Below are 25,921 nucleotides of genomic sequence, written 5' to 3'. Positions count from 1 at the left end.
AAATCTCAAAATTTATACTGTGTGTGCTGTGAGTGGTGCCTACAAAAAAAGTTATTTTGTGTAGGGAAAGGTGGAACTGAGCTTTCGTTTGACTGCAAGCACTGCCTTAGCAGCTCCCAGGTAGGTGTATCTCATGGGTAGTGGCTACTGTTAACTGGTAAGATTTGGAAAGCCATGCTGAAGCTCAGCCCACCACCGAGGATGGGCTGCAATGCTTGGGAATGCTCACTGGAATCCATAGAAAATGGTGGTAGAAGGGGTCTCGTAAGGCATTAGTTCCAGGCTCCTGCTAGATGTGGCAGTGGTGCCAGCAGATTATATGGGCTGGGGAATTTGTCCAGGATTGAAAACCTGCAAGGGTGAGAGAGCAGTAGAGGTAATATTTTTGAATGGTGTCTGATGAGAATGTTTCCTGCACTCAGCCTCTCAAGATGCAACTTGGTTCTGGTTCTACTGTGTGCCATTGCCATCGTCTTCATGATGCTCTTTCGTGTAGTTGTAAATGAAAGTAGCCTACACTTAGTCAACGCCACACTAAGCCAGCTTCCTTAACTCCTCCTTGTGGGTGACTGACTAGCATCTCTGAAGCCATAATGTGGTTGTGCTCTGACCTACCTTCTCTATGAAGACAAAGTTGAATTTCTAGTAAGTGATGCCTACAAAGGAGTATTCGGGTACTACACTGTTGGCTGCAGCAACCCTTGTGCTGGAGTTTGTCACAGCTTATCCTGCTGCCTACAGTCAAGTCTCACAGCCAGCTGCCACCATCATTGTTCTCATCATCTGTTCAGGGGTCTGAAATGTGTCAGAATTGATGAAAACTAAGCTAGAGCTATTCTTGCAAATCTTTGCAGAACTGTAAGTAAAGCCAGGACTACAGCTGCACTTGAAAAATTACAGAAAAAGACTTGGGTCAGCATTCAAACAAATACACCTTTATTTACAAACAGAAAATGAAACATGGCCATCACACCAAAGTCTGGCATATTTACAGCATTCAACTGTAGGATGGAAAAGAGATTGTTACGTAGAGAGTCAGGAGAAAGGAGGAAGTTTCCTGTTGAATTCAGAGGAGATAAGCTGTAATAGGCCAGAAATACCAGATTTTTAAAGATGAGGTTTCAGGGAACACTAAACAGGCTGAACTGAGCAGGTAGAGATGTAGCTCCTGTAAAGCTTTTCCTTAACTCCTCCAGAAGAGGAACTGCTAAAGCAGAGGTGAGTTTGAGTGCCGGTGCACGAGGATCAAGGGAGAGGAGGGGTGTGATTTTTCCTGTTAATGAATGGTGAAGAGCAGCAGGAGACAGTCACGGGCTTGTACAGGCAAGGGGCACTGAAGTCGGCTAGCTGGAAAGCAGCCTGCTGCAGAGCTCTGAAAGGTGGCACGGAAGAAATGGGGAAGGCCTACTTCCAGTCCAAGAGACAGGAACGTGAGAGCGGCCAGCACGGATGTGAGCTCCCATCATGCACTCCATGTTTAAAACTCCCTTGGGGCTACCTGCAATCTGTGCTTATTTTTTCTTTAGTGAGCTTTTCAGCTTCTTCTCTGAGGACAACTGTTTCCGTACCTTCTCCTCCTTTTTTCCCAAGTTTTCATAAATTGTTGTCTCTTTCTGCCTGCAAGACCAGGAAGAAAAGGGAAAAAGTGAGCAGAAGGAAAAGCCTAGCCAAGCCAGCAGGTAAAAAGAGCACTGCCAGCAGCAGACATAGATTAGCCTTGGGCTTACACCAGCACTTACTTAGAGGATTTTCGCGAGACCTTGGCATGCAAATTCTTCACTGCAGGTGGGTAGGAGATGTTCCCGTACTCTGACTCATTTTGCTTGCTTTTCTGAGACTATAAGAGAGAAAACCTAAGCTGAGAAGAATGGGGTCTGGGAGAAGCATGAGAGGAGGCATAATGGAAGAACTGTGGTTGTTTAACCACACATGTATCACACTAGGATCTCAGTAGAGGTTGGTGGATTGCTGAGGTCCACAGGCACTGTGTGCTCTGCCCATGGGTGGCCCAGAGGTGAGCAGCAGGAACACACGTGCATCCTTGTACAGAAAGGATGAGAGGGGCAACACATTTCTGGAGGCACCAATGAACTTCACTGTCCTGTGCTGGCTAAACAGCATGAAACAGCAGCAGGTAGTGAACGCTGTCAGAGGCCACAAGGAGAGAAAGGATGCTAGTATCAGCAAGTAGGAGAAAACCCTTTTCACAGAGGTTCGGGAGACAACTACAAAACCAGGATTGGGAAGTCAAAGATAAAAGGAGAATCACAAATCTTTGCTTGTTTTAGATTCAGCCTGTAACTAAACCATGCTTAGTGAAGTTATATAGAATGTAGTTGAAATAGTTGCATTAAAACTTACTGCTTTTTAGTGGTTCAGAAGAGGGTGGCACTTGAGCTGCTGCTATAGTCCCCTGAATTTTAAAGGGTTGGGGAGAAGTCTCAAATCTTGGTTCATTGTCATAGTTTATGTAGGTCCCAAAACTAGCTTCACACTTAGGAAATGGAGCACTTGGGCTCAGGGTCAACACCATGCAGGGCAATTCAGAGGACAGGAAAGCCTATTTTCTCACCTGGATAACTTCCAGCTTTTTCTTTGTTGTCTCTATGAACTGGCAGATGGCCATGTAGATGAACTTGTACTGGGCTTCAGTCTGCACCATCCCTGAGCGCTGGGCCCTCACCATCTGGATGGTCTTCTGGATGTCAATGTCACAGTCCAGCCCTACCAAAGGGCACCAGAAAAGCTTTAGATGCATTTGCTGACCACCTCCCTCCCAATTATCCACCAAAAACAGTCACCGTGGAGCTCATTCAAGAAATTTTCACCTCCCTTCACCCCTGAGAGGACCTCCCATCCTTTCTTCTTGCTCAGGCTTTTCCAAGCCTGGCTCTGGAGGAAAAGCTCAGGCTCAGGGAAGGCAAAAGCCACACTAAGTGGGTACAGTTCAGAGAATGAGCAGCTGCCACAGACCAAGGATAGCACAGCTTTCTCAGGGTTGTGGCTCCCCTCCACTGAGACCTTTTGCTGCTGGCATTAAGCTCTACTGGGTAGGCCAGTTTACTTCAAGACACACTGAGGTCCTCTTACCCTTGGTGGAGATTGTTTCCACTATCATATCAATGACGATGATAGTCCCAGTGCGGCCAATTCCAGCACTGCAGGGAGAGGACAAGCAGAGATCAGAGCTGCCTATGCAGTTACACCTACATCCACCCAGCTACCATGGTCCTGAAACAATGTGCAGCTGCTTCTGGGGAAGGATGCAGCACTTACAGCAGCTGTTCATCACTGCCACAAAATAATCAAAGATCCAGCAGGCAGTAGAGTTTGGTTTGGGGACATCAGAAAGGAGTAAGGATTGTCAGTGGATTCAAGTCCTAAGGAACAGCTAGTGCAGCAGGACAAAGACTTAGCACCTTGCCCTATGGAAGGGATGGAGAATTATTCAAACCTCAGTCTTTGTACCAACCTGCAATGCACCAGAATAGGCCCAGCATCTGGAATGCTCTCCTGCTTCTGGTTTATTTGGTCAAGGAAGCTCAGCACTCCTCCTGGTTCACTGGGGACACCATGGTCAGGCCAGCTCAGGTACTGGTAGTGCCAGATCTCACGCACAGCCTCACTCTGACAATAAAAACATCTTACTGGTAAAACTGCAGCCCAGTCCTACCCATGGCCTCTGTCCCCGGAAGAGCTGGGTCTTAAGCCAAAGGCCCCTGAGCACTCCTTGGTGATTTTATCAGTGGTACAGCCCAAAACGGGTGGCACCACAGCACCCATAGTTCCCAGCCTTCGACATATAGTGACTGTTAGACCCATGAGTAACAGAGCAGTCCCCAGCCAAGCACACTCACATTATCTATTGGACACACAGAGAGATGCCGGAGTTTGTATTCCAATGCGTCGTGCTCCCCAACGTTCTCCACAAGGTAGGGACCATACTCTTTCATGCTGCCTGCCTCTGGCCAGTAGGGCACACATTTATTCTGTGTGGACAAAGGAGGTAAAGTGAAGACAAGCAGGAGGCAGGAGAGAGAATGAAAACAGCCACGACTGAAGAGGAAAAAAGGGCAGTTCCAAGACACCTACTTACCCGTCCTTTTTCTACCTCCCGTGTGGTCATAACAATAATATGTGTGTTCTCCTGCCACACCATTTGCCAGAAGTCATTAACAGTGGTGTCCAAACAACCTTGGCTAGCAATATAGGTCTTGGTGCACTCATCTGGACTGATCAGGTTGTTCTGTGGAAAGGGAAAGATCAGGAATGCTGCAGGAACTGGCAGTCCCACTGCGGGCATACAGCCACCTTTGAAAAAACTCACCTTTACATAGTTGGCATTGATATAGTCCGATCCAGGGATATTTGGGTCCCTTCCTTGGAGGATGACTCTAGAGTGATCAACTAGGGGTGCAATGAAGAATAAACAGAGCAATGAGATACCCTGTGACCTACCACACGAAGCTCCCTCACTGACCCGTGTCACCTCATTAACGTTGCCCAGCGTACACAGCACGCCTCAGATTTTCACCTCTCTTTCTCTTGGGTCAGAGCAATCTCAGTGTGTACTTCTACCTTTCTCCTCCCATTAGCTAGTCTGATGCATTCCTCCCTCCTTCAAGAGCATGAAAAGGCTGTGAGCTTTTATCAGCTTTTAAATTCTCTATGCTACAGACTTTGTAATCCACTCTGGAGGACAGAGCAGGCTGAGGCAGGGCCAGAGGTGACTTGGACACCTCTTCACTGCCTGTCTCAATTTCTGTTCTTTTTACAGTGGAGAAGATAGACTCACAGGGCAAGATGTTCTTGTATCGATTCTTGCTCTTGTTTTCAGGTCTCTGGCCCTCATGACGGTCAAATAGTTGTTTGGCTTCCTGTTTTTGCAGGCTCTGAAAGCAGGAGAGAGAAAGTTATGGCAAGGTCACAATGACAGGGTAGGTGGACACTCAGAAAAACAGTGGTAACTTTGGGGATATGTGGGCATGCTTGTCGAGGAGTGGAGAAATAAAAAGTTAACCTAGCCTTGGAAAGTCCAAGGTTCGTGGTCTGACTGTATTGGTGACTAGTTCTAGCAATGAAAAAGTACATTTCTACCTCACTGGGTTCACTTAAAGATAATGCTTACTCCTAAGATCTACACAGACTTCTTTCACAGATAAATTGACATTAATTTACAAGATTACCTGAGAAATTTCCAAAAAGAAATCAGGGATATATTGATAAATGGTGCACAGGAACAAAAAGCCAGAGTAATATCCCCCCACTGTTTCTTACATCAAATTCCTCCCAGAATCCAGCCTTTGATGTTTCCTCAGATAGACTCTTCTTGTTCAGTTCATGCACTCTGTTCTCAATGTCAGCAGCATTCACCCTTGTAGCATAGTAGGGCTGGGGATGGGAAAATACAACAGGTTGGCATGAGAGGGAAAGATTGCTGCAGATCAAAGTCTCCCTTGTGAAAAAAAAGGAGAGAAGCACAGAGCAAAAACAGTGAATCCCTCCAAAGGATCCTTGAGAAATGGAGGAAACAGAATTTACCTGCTTCAGGTATACAAAAGAGCCAGACATCTCTTCAATCCCAGTCTTCTTGAAATGCTCTACAAGATCTGCCAAGCTGTCAAACTTCTCAGTACCTCCAATTGTGTAACGCCCATTCTAAATGGAGAAAGTACATGTTACATCCATAACACTCCTACATGTGAAGCTGATAGTGCTCAGGAAGAAAGTGGAATCTGAGGTTCAAAGTCATAGGCACCACTTTGTGCCATCTAGAAAAAGGTCATCACTGAGTTCACAGTGAGCTGACTCCTTAGCGGATGGAAGCCTGGAGGAGGTACTGCCTTCAGTTCTCATTGAAGGCCAGTTGCTTTCTGTCCTTGAAATCTCCCTCCATCTCCTGTATCACTTCACACGAAAAAGAGAGGAGTACTTGTTACAGAGGGGTGCAACAGCCTCCAGAGTAAGTTAAGAGACCTTGCTCCACCTCTGACAAGAGCTTTTAATTCTTTTGATAAACTCATCATTAGACTGTGAATCCTCCTGTCTCTTTCACTACACTCTCTGTGCTGGAATTCTCAGACACATTTGCATCCTGCTTCCTTTCATGTCTGAGCACCCAGCACTGCCAATGGTCATCCAGTCCTAACTGAGGTCCAAATTCATGAACACTGGTCATCAAGATAACAAGGCTTTTGAGAACAAGACCAGCAGAGATGTAGAAACATATTCCACTCCCTTAGATGTAGAAACATATTCCACTCCCTTTTCCTTTTGCTCTCAGACCTGCTCACCTCACACATGACTTTGATGTGGGTGACTTTGAGCCGCACCCCAGAGGCACTGGTTGCTCCAGCTGGTGGAGCATCAGACCCAGGTTTAGGTTGGTCAGTCAGGACAGACAAGACAAAATCTCCAGGTTTGCTGAGGCTCTCCCGCACCAAGAATGTCCAAGGGGTGGCTTTGGCCTGGAGAAGTGACTCAGCTGCAGCACCTGACAGATGCCCATGGTACCACCTGGAAAAAATAAGAGAAGGTCAGAAGAGAGACGGAGATGCAAGAAAGTGGATGTCCTTGAGCTGCTAAGTGCATGACAGCAACACTGGGGAAGGAGAGCAAGGTGGATGAACAAAGATGAGGGGAGAAACAGAGGAATGAGGAAGGGAGGGATATTGACAGAGGAACAAGATCTTAGGAAAAGCTAGTAACACAGCAGTTAGACAGCTGACAAGGAAAGGAAAGAGTAAGAGATGAGTGGAGCTAGGAGGGACCAAGGAGCAGAAAGTACAGTGGGAAAGCATCAAGTGTGATCCATTTGTGTTACACATAAAAGCACAGGTAAGCAATGTTCACTGGCTTTCAGATCAGTTCAGGGAGGGTATCTGTGGGTTTCAGTATCCCTGAGCATTATCAGGATTCTAGCCTCACTGCTGCAGGATGCTTTGGAAATTCAAACACTAAACATAAAAGAGCTAGGCCCCTAGTGAGTCAGAAACAATCCCAACAGATTTAGCAGCACTCAGATGGCTTTGTTGAGTTCAGACCCAATAAAGAACCAACCTAGGGAAAGATCCTTTTCTTGGAACTCTAGTAACAGTTCTGTTTTTTGAAATGCAGCTGTCTTTCCAGTCAATGAATGGATAATTCCCATTCAATGAGCACATCACAATGCAGCAATCAGACTAGCCATGGGGACCATTGCAGAAGGTGCTGGGGGCATTACTGAGCTGACAAGTAGGGAGACACATGCAAATCGTAGCAAGCTGAGATGTAGTGAGATGTTCTGAAGCATCCCACTCCTCCCAGTACCACTTTGCTTGTGTAGGCTCTGCTGGATCTGGATGTATCTGAACCCAGGGGCCACCACAGCCCCAGGTGCTTCTGTGCTGGGCCCTTCCCACCTAGGTATCAGAGAGCAGATTTGGGCCCTTCTCCAGCAAGGATGGGTCTGGCTTAAACAGCCACATCTGACTCTGGGACAGCCTCATCAGCCACTGAAGCCATGCACTGGGCTCTGTGTTTGGAGGCTTAGAAGCTGCCATGCAACTGTGGGCTGTGCTCATGCAGCTCTGTCCTGCTCAGTAATGCTCAGTAACTGCAGCCACCACCATTTTGGCCATCTCCCCGGTGTGCAGCATTTCAAAAGCAGGTATCTCTTGCATCAGACTGACTTGCAATGCCTCTTCCTGCTCTGCTCACTTCAGGTACTGCAGTAAGCACCAGACATGTTCCATACATCACTGCACACACTGCAGTCAAGGCCAGGCAGACTCTGAGTGTGGGCAGAGCCGCAGCAGCAGGTTTGCTGCCCATTGAGTAACTAATGATGGAGGTCTGGGGCGGTAGTGGTATTATTATGGACTTTGAATTGCTACAGCTCTTCAGCTATCCCCAAGAATTAAAATCTAGTTCAGGAGCCCTTGCCACAACCATAGAAACAGTCAGGGTGTTCATTCACCCCTGCTCTGTCCAATGCAACACATCCTTCTACACATCATCTAAGAATCATTTTGAGAGCAAGATGTCGCAGTTACCATGCCTCAGCTAGTTGGGGGTAGCTTTGATTTCTATTGATCCTCACCCCATTCACTGCAAGATGTAGCTGGGGACTTCCACTGCATGGCAGTTATTAATTTCTGAACCTCTTCCCAAATAAATGTCCAGCCAACATTTGCCCTGGGGAACATCTGACTGCCTTCTTGATCAGGAATTGGGTCTAAGGGCCACCCCTCCACAGGTAGGAAGGAGTTAATGTGTCCTGTTCCCCCCTTCCCTCCCCCAGCAGAGCCCAGCTCTTCAAACCCACGTGATGGAAAATCACTTGGGGAGAGAGTGAGAGGAGCTTTCGTAAGAGCTGGGGGGAGAAGTTTCCAACCGCAGGAGGAAAGGAGGAAGCTGTAAGGCCACAGCCCAACGGCCTTGAGTGAAGCGGACAGCCAGGACACAGGGGCAACCCAGGGTGTACCCAGCTGCTTCTCATTCAGCACTGCAACTCCCTGTCCCTGGGTGCACAAGGAGGATCTGTCTGCTCCCCATGAAGCAATCTGTCCCTACACCAGAGTATGGCATGACACTCCCCGACCTGCGTCAGCAAGCCCAAAAGCAGGATGCAAGGGCAAAACCACCTGATTTGATTTAGGAACTTAGTGTCAGAGAGATATGCAAAGTGGGGGCAGGAAGAGACTCAACAGGCCAGGAATAGCAGGTGAATGTGGGCCCCACTCAGCCACATGAGTCAGCTAGGCCTGAACGAGCAGGTCTGGGGAAGGCTGAGGGCTCCCACACACCGTCGCCCCCACGTACCACTGCGGATACATATAGCTAACACCACAACCCCTGCTTTTTATGAACTGTACATAAATCACAAACACAACAAGAAACCAAAAGTATAAATAGATCCCCATCAGCTCTGCTCTGATGTCAAGTTATGTCCAGCTACTGCTGAGGATGGTGTCCCTATGGAAGCACAGGAGGATGCGGTAGCTGGGAGATGCTTTTTGCAAGGTTCTATCTAGAAACGTAGGCAAGGCAGAGAAAAAAACATGAATCGTCATCACAGACACACCAATGCTTGGTTTTCTCCATACCTCTCTGTAGTGGGATCAGAACAGTTGAGCGGATATCGCAAGTCAATGATGGTTCCATCTTTGTCTTGCAGTGAGCCCTGTTGCTGTGTGTAGTATTCAACCAGTTCTGAAAGTGTGGCAAACTTCTCTCCTCCGTATAGGTCATAGAAATCCCCAGTATTCTGGATACGGATGTGAGTTACTTGATCACCAACCCTGAGGGATGATGCACAGAGTATTCCGGTGAGGCAGTTGATATATAAAAAACAAAATCTGGAACCCCTGCCTGCATCACCTCCTACCATAGAACTGCAGCAAACCATCCCAATGGAAGGAGATGACTGAAAAAATAAGCTCCTGAGGAAAGTTAAGGGAGTGTTTACAAGGTACTGAGCAGCTCAGATCCTTTTACAGCTTGCAAAGAAGCTAGAGGAATAAGGACAGGTTGAAGGAGAGACTGTAGCACAAATGAGGATCTAAGTACTTTGTATATGTAACCTTGGGAAGACAGCAGTTGGGGTCCAAGTTACCTACCGAACTGAAAGGGAGAAATCCCCTTGATTCTTTCGACTGGGTCTAGCTAGAAAGCTCCCATGGACACCTCGTCCCTTCAGTAAGGCTTCAGCTTCCAGCCCACTCAGGTCACGATGAAACCACCTAGAGAAGGAGATGAAAACAGAACCAAGTAAACAGAAAATGACAGGCACTACTGTGGATTATTGTACAGTGAAGAATGGCTCCCAGTCATCTTCCTTAGGGATATCTATGCAGGCAACACCCACAACAGCATCAACACCCTTCATACCCACAACCTCCCCAAGCCTATGAAGGATTTCAGTTGACATGCAGCTATCAGTGCGATCCCCTCTGAGCTGCCCTATTTTGCTGGTTCCCCTGCCTACACACACACACATGCACACACTTCTCAGACCCTCTTACCTCACCATTGTGAAAGAAAAAAAGAAGAGGAGGTCAAGTAGCTATCACCAAAGCAACTCAAAAAACTCAGGGGAAAAATCTCTTTGCACTGCTGAGAAAAGGGAAGTCGGAGATCAGCGATGGAGCAACCAGCACCACGTTGTTTCTGCTTCGCTTGGGAGCTGGCCATGTATCTCTCCTGAAGTCTACTATTAGTCCGTTCAATCCCTCTCCATCACTGCTTCTGGATACGTGCCTTGATCTCCTGGCCCTCTGTGCACGGCTGTAGAGCACAGGCAGGAGCAACCTGGTGTGCAGCTGGGCACACGCAGCTCCAGGAACAGGAAGCGCTCTAAACCATCAGCTCCTCAGCCCCAAGCTGCTTTGCACAGACTTCTGCTTCTCCTTTTGTGTCTTTCCTCCCCAGCCCCCTTGTCACTCTCAGGCTCTTGCTCTTTTTTTTTTTTTTTTTTTTTTTTCACATCAAGTTTGACTCTACAAGTGCTTCTTGGGACTTAGCTGTGGTCACAAATTTAGATTCTGCAAGACCTCCGTTACCCTTGTTTTCCACGAGGTCAGTAAGAAACAAAAGTGCTCCCAACCCAAAGTCCTTCCAGCAGTCCTAAAGCTCTGTGGGGCTGCTCTCAGCCATGCAGATGAAACCTCCATGACCTCAATGGGCAGGTAAATATCCCATGTGCTCTAAACAGGTACAGAGGGAATCTGAGTAAAGCCAGGTCTGCAGATTTTCAGAGGCATAGGCTAGCACTCCAAGCACAGCACTCTACAGCCTACCTAGAGGGTACAACTAAAGAAACTCTAAAGGGCTGGGGGGCAGATGTTGGAGAGAACCTAGAACAGCAGGCAGAAAGCAGGACCATCAGCTACAGCCTATGGTGGGCCCGCACAGCAGCAGCAGAGCTTAATCTAGGACCTTCAAAATTGTAGTACAGCATACTAAGGTCAAAGCTGTAAATCCATACATCCAGATAAAAAGAAAGAAAACTGTTTCCACCTAACTACAGCTAAAGTACACGACTACTCTTTTCCATAGCACTGATTTTAAAGTCTGAAGTTCTCATGAAAGAATGGGAGCAGTGTATGGCCACAGAAGGCAATCCAGCTGGTGAAGGAGCATGACTCTTCCCTCTCACCATCTTCACCATGTGTGGTGTTGGCAGTAGGAACAGCAAGTGACTTGCTCATTTCAAGTAGCAGCAGTAGACATACCACGACTGTGAAATCTTGCAAAGAACTGAACGGGCTGTTCACAATGGCCAAGACATACAGAAACTAACACCAAAGGGAAGTACAGGAGACACAAATGGGGAAACTAAACTTCATTGCTAGAAAGACAGATCAGGCAGCAAAACCAGCTTCCTTTGAAATACTTCCAGTTTCACACAGATGATAAGCTGGGATGCGGTAAGCTGCAGGAATCCAGCTGTACTGACTTAAAACTGATATGAAAAAAAGGAAACTTTTAAAGGCACAGAGACTTAATGAAAAAAAACCTTACACAAAGAACATACTGCACCTAAATAAGCTCAGAACCACACAGTCATTTGTTCACTCCCTGCTACCAGTGGGGTGAGGGAGAGAACAGAAAAAAAAAAATAGAACTCGTGGGTTGAGGTAAAAACTACTTACTAAAACAGAAAGACGGGAAAAAAAGAATAATAGTTATGATAGTAACAATATATACATACATAACAAGTGATACACAAGCAATTGCTCACTACCTGCCAGTCCCCAGGCAGCTCCTGCCTGGCCATCTCCCCACCGCTTTCAAGTTTTTTCACACAAAGCCATATGGTACTGAACATCCCTTTGTCCAGCTTAGGTTATCTGTCCTGATTCTGTTTTCTCCCAGCTCCCCGTGCCCCCTCAGCTCCCTCACTGGCAGGACAGTATAAGAAGCAGAGAAACTGAAATGTCCGTGGCTCTGTGCAGCACTGCTCAGCACCATCTAAAAACATTAGTGTGTTACCAACATTGTTTTTCTCCTAAAAACAAAACAGCATTATACCAGAAGTGATGAGGGGAAAATCAACTCTGGATGGTTTCACACACAGCAGCATGGGACATGGGGACATGAGTATGTTTCCAGTCATTCAGCGGTTGCTTCCACCATTGTAAGCATATGTCACTTGCCATGGCAGGTTTGTGAGAGTGTAATACAGTAAACCTGCCATGTCTCCTCATATTTATATTTTATCTCCTTGGCTTGCTTAATTCTAACACCTTTCACATTCATGGCTAACCTTTGCAATAGCATCCATGGTCAAGTCCACTCCTTGATCCTGAGCCCTTCTACATATTGCATTTCTTTCATGATGGCCTGAGGTATCATGAGCCCATGGAGCTAGAAATAACTCAGCCTTATGTTGCCACTCAAGGTCTACCTGAGCTACTTCAATCCCAGAAGCCCAATACATCTGCTGGTTGTTATGATGTTCAATGGTGGCACATTTCTTGGGTATGTGCACATCTAAGTGACATTCCTTTACAACCACGTTCTCTACCCAAGCAGCAATAACCTTCCACAGTGCAGTGGCCCAGATGGGTTTGCCACTGCCCTGTCAGTTGTTCTGCTTTTATTATTGTAAACACTCCCACAGGGCATCTGCTATCACCCAGGAGTCTGTGTAGAGATACAGGACTGGCCACTTCTCTCTTCAGTAATCTCTGAAGTAGTTAGGTGGCCTTCACTTCTGCAAATTGCCTCAACTCACCTTCAGTAGCTTCTGCAACTCATAATGTAGGACTCCATACAGTGGTCTTCTACCTCTGACACTTCCCCACAATACAGTAGGGCCTATCAGTGAACAAAGCATATTGCTTTTCACTCTCAGTCGCTATTACATAGCAAATCATAGAATACCTCAAGTTGGAAAGGACCCATAAGGACCATGGAGTCCATCTCCTGACTCCACAGAAGACTACATGTCTGAAAGCATTGTCCAGATGCTTCGTGAACTCCAGCAAACTCAGAACTGTGACCACTTCCCTAAGGGGACTGTTCTGGGGCCCAACCATCCTCTAGTGAAGAAGCTTTTCCTGATATCCAAACAGAACCTTTCCTTTTGCAGCTTCATCCCATTCCCTCAGGTTCTATCACTTGTCATTGGAAAGAGGAGATTGTCATGAGGAGCTGTAGGCCATGATGAGGTCTCCCCTCAGTCTCCACTCTTCTTAGCTAACAAATCCATAGACTTCAGGCACTCTTCATGTACCTTCCCCTCTAGACCCTCCACCATTTTTGTAAGCCTTTTGGACACTCTCTAATAGCTTTATGCCCTTTTTGTACTGTGGCACCCAAAACTGAACACAATGATCAAAGCAAGGCACCATCAGTGCAGTGTACAGTGGGATAATAACTTCCCTTGACTATCATGCAATGCCATGCTTGATGCACTCCAGGATACAGTTAGCCTTCCTAGCTGCCTGGGAACACTGACAACTCATGTTCAACTTGTTGTTGACCAAAATCCCCAGATTTCTTTCAGCTGGGCTGCTCTTCAGCATCTCATCCCCTAGTATGTATGTACAGTCAGAATTACCCCTTCCCAGGTGCAGAATCTGGTGTTTGCTCTTGTTAAAATTCATGTGGTTGATGATTGCCCACACCTCTAAATTGTTTAAATCTCTCCACAAAATCCCTTCACCCTCAATGGAATCAACAGCTCCTCCCAATTGAACATTGTTAACAAACTTGCTCAGAATACCTTCTAGTGCTACATCCAAGTCATTTTTGGAAATACTGAGAACTGGCTCTGAAATGAACCCTGGGGAACCCTGCTGGTGACATGCCATCAGCCTGATGTAACCTCATTTACTATGACTCGTTGGGCACAACTCATCAGCCAATTGCTCACTAATCACATTATGTTTTTATCTAGCCATATGGCAGACATTTTGTCCAAAATACTATAAGAAACAGTATGAAAAGGGATCCCTCTGTCTCTCCAGAAGTACAGATGGGTTCTGCCCCTTTAGAACTTGATGGCATTACAGTACTCTGTGCACTGGTGTCCACTAGAGCCACTCCTGTGGTTCTAATCCACACAGCCCAATAAAACTGATTATCCCTTTCCTCCACCTGGATGGAGGTAGGGCACCTCTGGTTCTGATTACTGTATTAATTACTTACTTGTGTATGAGAACCAGAAGGTACTTTGTCAATGTCAGAAATAAGATCAGATCATCTGTTCTTGTCACGGTGTTGTCCGTGACAGTGACCCAAAGGAAACCGAGAAGGGAGAGGGGAGAGAAAAAAGAAGCTGCGTCAGTGGCCGCGCGGCCGCCCGAGCAGAGCCGCGCTCCGGGAGGGGGAAACGGGGGAATGGATGGGTCTACAAGAAAACAACGGCACGATCTGAGAAGGAACGGTAACTTTACTAAATCTAATAAAATTGAACAATTGGAAGAGAGAGAAAAATTTTCAAACCAAAAGCTATGAGCTTACGCTAAGGAGGACCCGCAGGGGAAGCACACGTGCTGAACCTCCACGGCAGCCCAGAGCAACGAGCCCAGACCGAGCGCCGCCTGCATCCGGTGCGGAGCTCCGCCCCTCCCCTCTGCTGCTCCCCCAGCATTAACTCCTTCACTGCTGCATGATGCTCTGATGTGGAATACCGGCATCAAAACCACAAAACCACAACATTCCACCCCTTATTCCACATCATCACATCATGCTTAACACACATCTATACATAACCAAACAGTAATAACATGAGTTACATAGAAACATATATATATATATATATATACATACATACACACGTAATTACAGACTGCATTCCCCCAGCATCAAATTCCCTTGTGGGACACACTGGACGTCCCCATTTTTATCCATTACCCACCAGGTGCACCCAGGTCCCTGCGCAAAAACGGTTCCACGGAGGGGTTTGCCCTTTCCAGAGGCTGGAAGGACCCACACCGCTTTTCCCAACATGCTCCTCACATGTACCACAGGGACCTTATCTCCCTCTATGGTCTGTAGGGAGCCGGACTGTGTAGGACCCTCTCGGTTGACTGATCCCCTAGTGTTGACCAGCCAGGTGGCTTCTGCCAGATGCTTCTCCCAGTGCTTGAATGTCCCACCACCCATTGCTCTCAACGTGGTTTTTAACAACCCGTTGTAGCGCTCGATCTTACCAGCAGCTGGTGCATGGTAGGGGATATGGTAGATCCATTCAATGCCGTGTTCTTTGGCCCAGATATCCACAAGAGAATTTTTGAAATGAGTCCCATTATCGGACTCAATTCTCTCTGGAGTGCCATGTCTCCATAGGACTTGTCTCTCGAGCCCTAAGATGGTGTTTCGGGCGGTAGCATGGGGTACTGCGTATGTCTCAAGCCACCCAGTGGTCGCCTCCACCATGGTGAGCACGTAGCGCTTACCATCGCGAGTTCGTGGCAAGGTGATATAATCAACCTGCCACGCCTCCCCATATTTATACTTTTCCCATCGCCCTTCCTGCCAGAGGGGTTTCATCCTCTTGGCCTGTTTAATTATGGCACATGTGTCACAGTCATGGATAACCTGTGCAACGGCATCCATAGTTAAGTCCACCCCTCGGTCTCTAGCCCACTTATAGGTCGCATCCCTTCCTTGATGGCCTGAGGTCTCATGGGCCCACCGAGCTAAAAATAGCTCTCCTTTGTTCTGCCAGTCCAAATCGATCTGAGACACCTCAATTCTGGCAGCTCGATCTACCTGATGGTTATTTTTCTGCTCTTCAGTAGCTCGATTCTTGGGCACATGAGCATCTACATGGCGCACCTTTACACCCAACCTTTTTGTTCGGGCAGCAATGTCTTTCCACAGTTCAGCAGCCCAAATAGGTTTACCCTTCCGTTGCCAGTTGTCCTGTTCCCACTGCTGCAACCACCCCCATAAAGCATTTGCCACCATCCAAGAGTCAGTATAAAGATATAGCATGGGCCACCTCTCCCGTTCAGCCACATCTAAGGCCAGCTGGACGGCCTTTACCTCCGCAAATTGGCTTGACTCTCCTTCTCCTTCGGTGGCCTCTGCAACTCGTCGTGTGGGGCTCCACACAGCAGCCTTCCATCTGCGATGCTTCCCAACAATACGACACGATCCATCAGTGAAGAGGGCATACGTCTTTTCATTCTCTAGTAGTTCGTTATATGGTGGGGCCTCTTTAGCACGTGGTATCTCCTCTGATGGGGATGTTCCAAATTTTTTGCCTTCAGGCCAGTCCATGATCACCTCCAGGATTCCTGGACGGTTGAGGTTCCCCATCCGAGCTCGCTGTGTAATCAGTGCAATCCACTTACTCCAGGTGGCATCGGTAGCATGATGGGTGGGGGGAACCTTTCCTTTGAACATCCAATTCAGCACTGGCAGTCGAGGTGCCAGGAGGAGCTGTGTCTCAGTACCAATTACTTCAGAGGCAGCCCGAACCCCCTCGTATGCGGCCAAAATCTCCTTCTCAGTTGGAGTGTAGCACTCCTCTGAACCCCTGTACGCTCTGCTCCAAAATCCAAGGGGTCGGCCTCGGGTCTCCCCAGAGGCTCTTTGCCACAGACTCCAAGTGGGACCTTTCTCTCCAGCAGCAGTGTAGAGGATGTTTTTCACATCCTGTCCCAACCGAACTGGCCCCAGGGCCACAGCACGGGCTATCTCCTGCTTGATTTGCTCAAAGGCCTGCTGCTGTTCAGGACCCCATGCAAAATTATTCTTTTTCCGAGTCACTTGATAGAGGGGGCTTACTATGAGGCTGTAGTTTGGGATGTGCATCCTCCAAAAACCTACTACACCCAGAAAAGACTGTGTCTCTTTCTTGCTAGTGGGTGGTGACATACTGGTGATTTTGTCAATCACATCTCCTGGAATGTGACGACATCCATCTTGCCATTTAACTCCAAGGAATTGAATTTCTTGGGCAGGTCCCTTCACTTTGTTCCGTTTAATAGCAAAACCAGCACCCAGAAGAATTTGGATTATTCGCTTTCCTAACTTCCTCTGCTGTATCACCCCACACAACAATGTCATCAATGTACTGGAGGTGCTCAGGTGCCCCACCCTGTTCCAGTGTGGTTTGAATCAGCCCATGGCAGATGGTTGGGCTGTGTTTCCACCCCTGGGGCAAACGGTTCCAGGTGTACTGAACGCCCCTCCAGGTGAAAGCAAACTGTGGTCTGCACTCTGTGGCCAAAGGAATAGAAAAGAATGCATTGGCAATGTCTATAGTGGCATACCACTTGGCTGCTTTTGACTCCAGTTCATACTGCAGCTCCAACATATCTGGCACAGCAGCACTCAGTGGGGGTGTGACTTCATTCAGGCCACGGTAATCTACCGTCAGCCTCCATTCTCCACTGGCTTTACGCACCGGCCATATGGGGCTGTTAAACGGTGAGTGAGTCTTGCTGATCACTCCCTGGCTCTCTAGCTGACGGATCAAGTTATGAATGGGGAGCAAGGAATCCCTGTTGGTGCGGTACTGCCGTCTGTGCACTGTTTTTGTAGCGATAGGTACCTGCTGCTCTTTCACTTTCAGTACCCCCACAACAGACGGATCTTCTGACAGGCCAGGTAAAACAGACAGCTGCTGAATGTTGTCTGCATCTACAGCAGCTATTCCAAAAGCCCATCGGTACCCCTTGGGATCCTTGAAATGTCCCCTTCTGAGATAGTCAATACCGAGTATGCATGGAGCCCCCTGTCCAGTCACTATGGGATGCTTCTGCCAGGTTTTACCGGTGAGGCTTATTTCTGCCTCCAACACAGACAGTTCCTGAGAACCCCCAGTCACTCCAGAAATATGAATCAACTCTGTCCCTTTATAACTCGAGGGCATCAGAGTGCACTGTGCACCAGTGTCCACCAGTGCCTTATATCTTTGTGGCTCTAATGTGCCAGGCCATCTAATCCACACAGTCCAATACACTCTGTTATCCCTTTCCCTCCCCTGGCTGAGGGCAGGGCCCCTCTATTGGTTACCTGCAGTGACGGGAGCAATTTCATTGGTGGCTGATCTCTGCTGTAGTTCTCTCACCCGTGCTCGCAGTACAGGAGTGGGTTTTTTATGCCACTTCCTCATGTCCTCTCCGTTTTCTCGTAGGAAGCTCCACATGGACACATGTGACATGATGTTACTGCCGTCATTTGCTCGTGCAGAGGGGCGGTTGCCTTTGGTGGCCGAGACTTTCAACAGTTTGATAAATTGCTTCATCAGATTCTTTGCGTCATGCTCGTCTTCATCAGGTGTTTCCAATACTGACACAGGTTCATCCCTATTCATCAGTAATGACAGTTCGTCCAGTATAGTTTTCTGTGTCTCCTTAATCTCACCTACTTCTTCTGCTACTATAGCTGCAATGGAAGCACGTGATGGTGGAAACTGCTGTTCAAAGTTTTGGAGTGTAATAGTCAATTCATAAACTGGGAGTCTCCTGTCTTGACCCTCGAATCTATGGAACATTGCTACCAGTGTACTTGCGTACCTCTCTGGTGCTGTTTTTGAGAGCTTGCGATATACATCAGGTGTGCACCTTACTCTATCAGGATCACGGTCCTGGTGTGGGTTGTTAGGGACGAAATTGGGATCATACAGCATCTCTACTACGGCTGTTTCTCTCAAAAATTGGATGCCTTTCTCCACGGTGTTCCATCTTTCCACCTTAGGCTCCAGATCATCTTTGTAAGGGTATCTATCCTTTACAGCCACTAGTACTCGTTCCCAGAGGGTAGCGACTCCATTCAGACATCTGCCAATTCCTCTGTCGATAGCTGGGTCTCGGGCAATGCTTGCCAGTTGGCGGGCTTCACTGCCATCTAGGGACACACTGCTGGCACTGCTGTCCCAACACCGCAGCAACCAGGTGACAATAGATTCACCCGAGCGCCGTACAAACTCCTTTCTTGAACCTTGTATTTCAGTCATCTTTAGGGGCCGACGAGTAGTGGTAACAGTGACTCCATCATCATCGCTGTCTTCTCCATGTCTCTCACTTTTCTTAGTGGCCTTTTTAGGTGGTGGTGGTGGTGGTGGTGCTGAGGAGGGCCCCTCGCCTGGATCTTCCTTTTTTTTCTCTGCTTCTTCTTCTTTCCATTCTAGGCGCGAGGACGGCCGTGTCCATTTCTGGCCTTCCACAGGGGCAACCGACACTGATACCGGTGCTTCCTGTGATTGGTTAGGTCTAACTTCAAGGTTCTCATTTTTGCTTTGGACCTTGGTTTGGAAACCATTTCTCTCCAGAATATCAATTATGGCTCGATAAGCACAAGCCAGACCCCAAACAATACATTCCTTCTCAGATCGTCCTGAGTCCCATGACTCCTTACCTAAACACTCACTGAATTTCTCAGGGTCCCACAGGTGCTCAAGATCAAAATTGCATAACACCGGGGGTCCCCACGCTTCTAATTTCTTTCCTAATTTTTTCCACCTTCCCTGCCATTCAACACTCTCTGGTTTTGAGGAACGCTCCCTCCACATGATGTAAATTACTATTGCAGAGAGTGCATGCAGAAAAACAGATAACACAGTTGCCACAACTGCCGGGCTGACATCCTGAATATAGGTAAAGACCTGAAAAGAGTAATTGGAAACCGTTCCAAATGCCGCATAATCTGTCACGTTAGCCAGGGTGTTTAGGTAGGAGGCATGTAACCCCCTCAGCGCACTAAAGTAGCTGTATATCCACATTACTCCGGTGCTGAACGCGAGGAGCTTAAAAAGACGCCAGCATGCTGTAAGGTACATGAAAAGCCTTAGTCCACTCTGCACCAGATTTACAATGGAGAGCCAATACTGCAATGCCCGCATTCTCCACCAATAATTGTCACGGTGTTGTCCGTGACAGTGACCCAAAGGAAACCGAGAAGGGAGAGGGGAGAGAAAAAAGAAGCTGCGTCAGTGGCCGCGCGGCCGCCCGAGCAGAGCCGCGCTCCGGGAGGGGGAGGGGGAAACGGCGGGAAGGGATGGGTCTACAAGAAAACAACGGCACGATCTGAGAAGGAACGGTAACTTTACTAAATCTAATAAAATTGAACAATTGGAAGAGAGAGAAAAATTTTCAAACCAAAAGCTATGAGCTTACGCTAAGGAAGACCCACAGGGGAAGCACACGTGCTGAACCTCCACGGCAGCCCAGAGCAACGCGCCCAGACCGAGCGCCGCCTGCATCCGGTGCGGAGCTCCGCCCCTCCCCTCTGCTGCTCCCCCAGCATTAACTCCTTCACTGCTGCATGATGCTCTGATGTGGAATACCGGCATCAAAACCACAAAACCACAACAGTTCTATCTAGGTACATTTTGCTATTTGGAAACTGGAACAGAAATTTTTCTGGAAGAACTCCCTTTTTTGCTTGTTCTTCCTTGCAACTCATGTTTCCATGCTTACAGAGTCAAGGTGGGTTTTCCATCCCACCCCTCATATCTTATCTGTGGTCACACAGGTAAAAACACAGGGTGACAGTGTGGTGTGTACCCACTGTATCCTCTCTTTTGAGCACAGGAACACTTACTTCTAATAGCTGAGATAATGGTTTGTACAGAACAGGGAGAAAACTTACACTTTTTATTTGAGCCACTGAACCAGTTTTTCTACAGCTGACACAGGTCTGTAGGGAGAAAGACAGATTTTCCTCATATTGTTGAGGGAGTCTAGCCACCTCATCCACTGCTAGTTTTTTTTTTGTTGTTGCTATTTTTCCAGGTCATTGCTGACAGAGTGATGGCATATGATGGTGGTGCACTCCATACACATCTCTGCCAAATAGACTGAGGGCACCTCATATCATCTAGATCAAGGGATAACTGTCCAAGTAAATATAACACAATCTCTAGCACAGCTAATTCCATCAGGCACTGGATACCTTCCTCCATGGTAGTCCATTTGCATGGGTAGCATAGCAGATCTTCCTTGAAAGGTTATCTTTCCATTGGGTGAAGACTTGTGTTCCTTTTCCATTTGCTTTGTCAATACCACCTTCCTTAGAAAGAATCCCAACTGCCTGGCTTCACTGCCCACTAAGTCTAGACTACTGGCCTTTTTAGCCCAGCATCAGAGCAGTCAGGTGACAACATGCTCATCTGGACAGTGGCTGAAATCTTTTTTTATATCTTGCAGCTCACCCAAGGTTAGGGATCAGATGTTATGCCTCCTGTATGAGTTCTCTCTCTCCCTGCTCCTCCCATTCTTGTTATGGCCCTGTTTCATCGACTTCATCTTCATCTCCTGTCTTAGCAGGAGTTTCTTTTCTTATTAAATTAGCTGACATTTTTGCAGTCATTTTAACTCTTGTGCATAGGAACAACTGATACTGGCAGTGGTTGGTTCTGTGGATGAACTGCAGAGCTTGTCACAGGGACTGGAGTAACCACAGGGCCTGTTGCAAGAGGTTGGAGCAACCACAGGGCCCATCAGAAAGGTTAGAGCAACCACAGAGTCCATCACAAAGACTGGAGCAGCTGTAGGGCCTGTCACAGTGCTTGGAACAACCTCAGGGCCTGTTGCTGGAGTTGGAGCAGTTGCAGGGTCTATCACAGAGTTGGAGGAGTTGCAGGGCGCGTTTTTTGCACTGTCATCAGATTCAGAGGTACTCTCTTCCCTTCGAGGGTGCTGAATAATATTGACAAAAGTTCAGTAGGCATTGGTTAGGCCTAACAGTGATTTGTGTCTCTCTAGAACTGTGAGGGCCACACCTTTAGGATGTGTTGTTGTTCAGGATTCCGCAATTGTCCAGGAGTGAAGTTTCTGCAGACCCCCATCACCCTAGACACCTGTACATACCACCCCACACTCCCTGTGCCATTCATATATATCCCACCTCAGAACAAACTCTTGGGTGATATTCTTAAAACAGTTGCTTAATCTTAAACAAAACTTGAAACAGATTCACAAATCAAAAGGAAGACAGAGGTTTGAACATTCCAAAGACGTTCTGAATTCTCAAGAACTACTGTAACTAGTCTAGGGAATGAAGACAAATGTAAAAGAAAGGGAGGCAGAGGAAACTGGAAAGTATCCTCCCTTGTTTCTCCCAGAGGAGACAAAGCAAAGAGTATACTTACTAATATTCTCCAATATATGGTTCCCTAGGCACAAAGATGACTGTAATGCTGAGCACAAACACCAGATTAGTTTTCCAACCAGCAACTTTATCATATCCTAAGCCAAGATCACACAGTACAGCAAAATGACAACCCTACCAACACTCAGAGACAGTAAACAACGCAGTGGGTAGAATAAATAGCAAGTAAGGTGCTAAATAATATAGTTCCAAGAAAAGGCTCTGAAAGTACTCTGCAAATACTGAAAACATTAGCAGAGTAACTACCACAACAACCACAACTCCATTTTAATATTCTCTGGTCAAATCTGCTGTTAATTTTTCGAGCCTCCTGTTGAGAGCCAAAAGGACTGTTGAGGTTTAACCTGGCAGGTAACGAAGCACCACACAGTCATTCACCTACATCCCTCTCTCTCAGAGGGATAAGAGAAAGAATTGGGAAAAAAAATAGTAGAACTCACAGGTTGACATTAAAAAAACTATTTACTAAAACAGAAAGAGGAAGAGGAAGAAAGGACAATAACTATGACAATAATAAAATATACAGACAAAACAAGAGATGCACAAGCAATTGCTTACCACCAGCCTACCAATGCCCAGTTATCCCCTGAGGAGTACCTGCCTGCCCAATCAACTCCCCACCATTTTCAAATTTTTTCACATGATGTCATATGGGAGTATGTACCACAAAATTATAATTGAGACTCTAACATACTATCGCAATATAATTAACAGGTCAGAAGATTTCAGCAAAGAGACTACTCTTATGGTGTTTGGCTTTAAGTACCGTCAGATAGTAGAACCTCATCTTGCAAATTATTTGTGGAGAAAAGCCATAGCTAGCACAGAAACAAGCTTAGAAGACAGGATAAACGAAGTACATAATTAAAAGGCACCTCCACCTGAACTACTGTTGAAAAAGACACTGAGAAACTGGGTGCAATGCAGCATTGGGCCACCAGGGTAACAAGGAGCTTGGGTTCACCACAGAAAGTTAGGTTTGTTCAGACTGAAGAAAGGCTGCTTGGTAAGGAGTTTTAATAGCAGTCTGAAACTACCTGTAAGTGCAATGGGGGGTTTAGAGATGATGGGGTCTGATCCTTCTCTGTGGAACACAGCAAAAGAAAAAGAAGTAAGAAATGTAGTTTGCAGTGAAAAAAAATCAGATTAGACATCAGAAAAAATTATACATGCAACAAGGGTGGTTCAGCAATTACATCAAGTGTCTAGAGGGACTGGGGAAACTCTGCTCCTGGAGGTGTGCAAGAACTAACCTGAAAAAGCTCCGAAGAAACCTCAACTATTGAGCTTTAGAGATGGCTCTGCTGTGAGCAGAGTTGGACTAGGCCATCTAGAGGTTGAAATGGCTGCCAAAGGAACAGTAGAAGAAGAATTTATGCACAGAGGTCTTTTTCCTTCCCTGTACTCCCTAAGTCTTTGTTTGCAGTTAGTATACTCAATTGTCAAATCCGTAAGAAATTTAGCATATTTTGTCAATGAGTTCCATAGGTAAACCACCTCCTTTGGTTTGCTTATAACGTGTTCCCTTGCACATTTTTAATAACACTTCATTGCTGTAGAAAGAAAAATCAATCACCTGATGGATATTCACTCCACCCACTCATGATTTTATAGACCTCTAAATTCCGTATCCTTCTTTACCTGTTTCCCAGGCAGAAGACTCCAATCCTATTTAGATGGCCACCATACAAAGCTGTCCTTCACCAAATCATCTTTATTGTCCCTCTTTGAGGTGTTTCCAACTCTGTTGCATTGTTTTGGAGAAAAGGGCAAAGGGTGGCTTAGAAAAGAGCAGTGTCAAAGATGCTGGTGAGACAGAGGCAGACACGGTGACCACTTCTGCTACTTGCTCACCACAACAGAGCATTAAGCTAACATGCACATGGACTTGTATATTATCACTATCTTACTCCTGAGAGGTTACAATTAGCTCACATCTGTTTCACATGTACATTCTTAGTTAGGTTGGTATTGGGACTAACACTATTAACATCTCTGTTGCTGATATGGACAGTGGGACTGAGTGCAAGCTCAGCAAATCTGCCAACAGCAGCAAGCTGTGAGGTACCCTTGACACATCGTAGGAAAGGGGGGACCTCCAGTGTATTGCCATCCAGGGGGACTTTGGCAGGCTTAAGAGTGGGCTTGTGTGAACGTTATGAAGTTCAGCAAGGCCAAGTGCAAGATCCTGCACCTGAGTCCAGGCAATCTCAAGCACAAATACAGGACTGAGAACAGAATAGAACCAGGGAGTGCTGGTGGATGAAAATGCTGCACTTGCAGCCCAGTAAAACAACCATCTCTGGGCTGCATCAAGAGAAATGTGGCTAGCAAAGAGAAAGAGGTGATTTTTCCCTTCTACTCCACTCTTGTGAGACACCACCTGCAGTACTGAGTTCAGCTCTGGGGTCCCTAGCACAAAAAGAGCATTAACCTGCCGAAGTAGGTCCAGAGGAGGGCCAGGATGATCAGAGGGCTGGTACACCTCTCCTGGAAACCCAAATCTACTGAAAGATTTGGGGTTGTTCAACCTGGAGAAGACTCCTGGAAGACCTTACTGTGGCCTTACAGTATCTAAAGAGGGCCTGGAAAGATAAGGAGGGACTTCTTATTGGGGTCTGTAGTAATAGGACAAGCGATCAGGGTTTTAAACTAAAAATTCAGATTAGATATTAGGAGAAATTTTTTACTCTGAGGCACTGGAATATGCTGTCCAGAGAAGCTGTGGATGCTCCACTCCTGGAAGCGCTCAAGGCCATCTTGGATATGGCCCTGGGCAACTGGAGCTAGTGAGTGGCAACCCTGCCCACAATAGAGAGGGCTGGAACTAGATGATCTTTAAGAACCCTTCCAACCCAAACCATTCTATGATCCTGTAAACATTGCTTTACATATGCCTATATTGAATTTCATCTCCTGATGAATTGCCTGCTCATTCATTATCATAAAGTTCTATAATTATTGAGTCAACTTCTAGCCTCTTATCCTGAATAACTTTATAAAAACAGATAATGCTCTCACCTCACTGTCCAGGCTCTATTTCTAGGTCTTTTGGAAATATACACATAGTTCAGGTCAGACCCTTATCATGCCACCACTGATAACTTCCATTTGCTATAAAACATGGATGCTTATTCATACTTTCCTTTTCCTATTTTCTACAGGGTATTCACTGAGGAAAAATGTCACCTTCTCTTTTATGCCATGGATTTATCTTTATTTGAATCCTTACATGAGGCAACCTTGTCAAATCCTCTTTTGGACCATCATCCTATAACCTGCCCAAGCTAGATGCTCTGTCAGATCATGTGACCACCTGTCAAAGAGGTTTTATTCACAGACTGGTGCAAATCACATTTCTTTACTCCATACCACTGCAGTCCTCAAAACAGAACACTCATTTATGCTGATGGTAAAGATTTCATGCCCTGCTCTTCCACGAAGGAGAATTAAAATTGTAGCAAATCAAAAAACAATAGGATTAAAAAGGTCAACCACCTGACAACCCTCTGTACAAAGACATTTTGAAATGCTGCAGCTTCACAGCTTGCAGAATAATTGCAGTGGGCTGAGCATCACAAATTGTTCGTTCATTATCAAAGTGAAGAGCAGCAATGATAACAGCAACAGCAGAAACACCAAAACTCTAGTCCTCCAGCACCTTGCTTAAGGTGTATTTTTCCCATGTGTGCTCAATTCCTACTGCCAGTGTTTTTGTTTTCCCACCCAGCTCTGTTTTCTTGCCTTAACTAACTCACTGAACACTCACCCGCAGGATGGCATCAGGATCCTGTCACGCGGATCCCCACTGATGGGGTTAACAGCAGCTGCTGGAGGAAGTACCACACCCCTAAACCAGGGG

General features: G+C 46.7%; 1 protein-coding gene across 2 annotated transcripts; it reads right to left on the bottom strand.

Moving 5' to 3' along the window:
* Positions 1-913: 913 nt before the first annotated feature.
* Positions 914-25,921, bottom strand: PTPN6 (protein tyrosine phosphatase non-receptor type 6). Of its 2 annotated transcripts, none has more exons than XM_065742199.1 (15): positions 25,829-25,921; positions 9,600-9,722; positions 9,087-9,281; positions 6,294-6,516; positions 5,542-5,658; positions 5,278-5,391; positions 4,796-4,892; positions 4,328-4,407; positions 4,097-4,246; positions 3,858-3,989; positions 3,473-3,627; positions 3,091-3,158; positions 2,573-2,724; positions 1,740-1,837; positions 914-1,617 (listed from the first exon to the last, which is right to left on the bottom strand). In XM_065742199.1, the coding sequence occupies exons 1-15, from the start codon at positions 25,840-25,842 to the stop codon at positions 1,512-1,514; spliced, it is 1,824 nt and encodes a 607-aa protein (XP_065598271.1). In that variant the 5' UTR covers positions 25,843-25,921; the 3' UTR covers positions 914-1,511. The 2 variants fall into 2 exon arrangements, with proteins under 2 accessions (XP_065598271.1, XP_065598272.1); XM_065742200.1 differs by lacking the exon at positions 25,829-25,921 and adding an exon at positions 10,005-10,707.

This window comes from Cyrtonyx montezumae, unplaced genomic scaffold (assembly GCF_038088225.1).
Source record: "Cyrtonyx montezumae isolate F1298 unplaced genomic scaffold, pur_monq_1.0 scaffold_3, whole genome shotgun sequence".
In the NCBI taxonomy this organism is placed as follows: domain Eukaryota; kingdom Metazoa; phylum Chordata; class Aves; order Galliformes; family Odontophoridae; genus Cyrtonyx; species Cyrtonyx montezumae.
The sequence above is the reverse complement of the archived record's forward strand: the minus strand, read 5'-3'. Positions and strand labels throughout refer to the sequence as shown.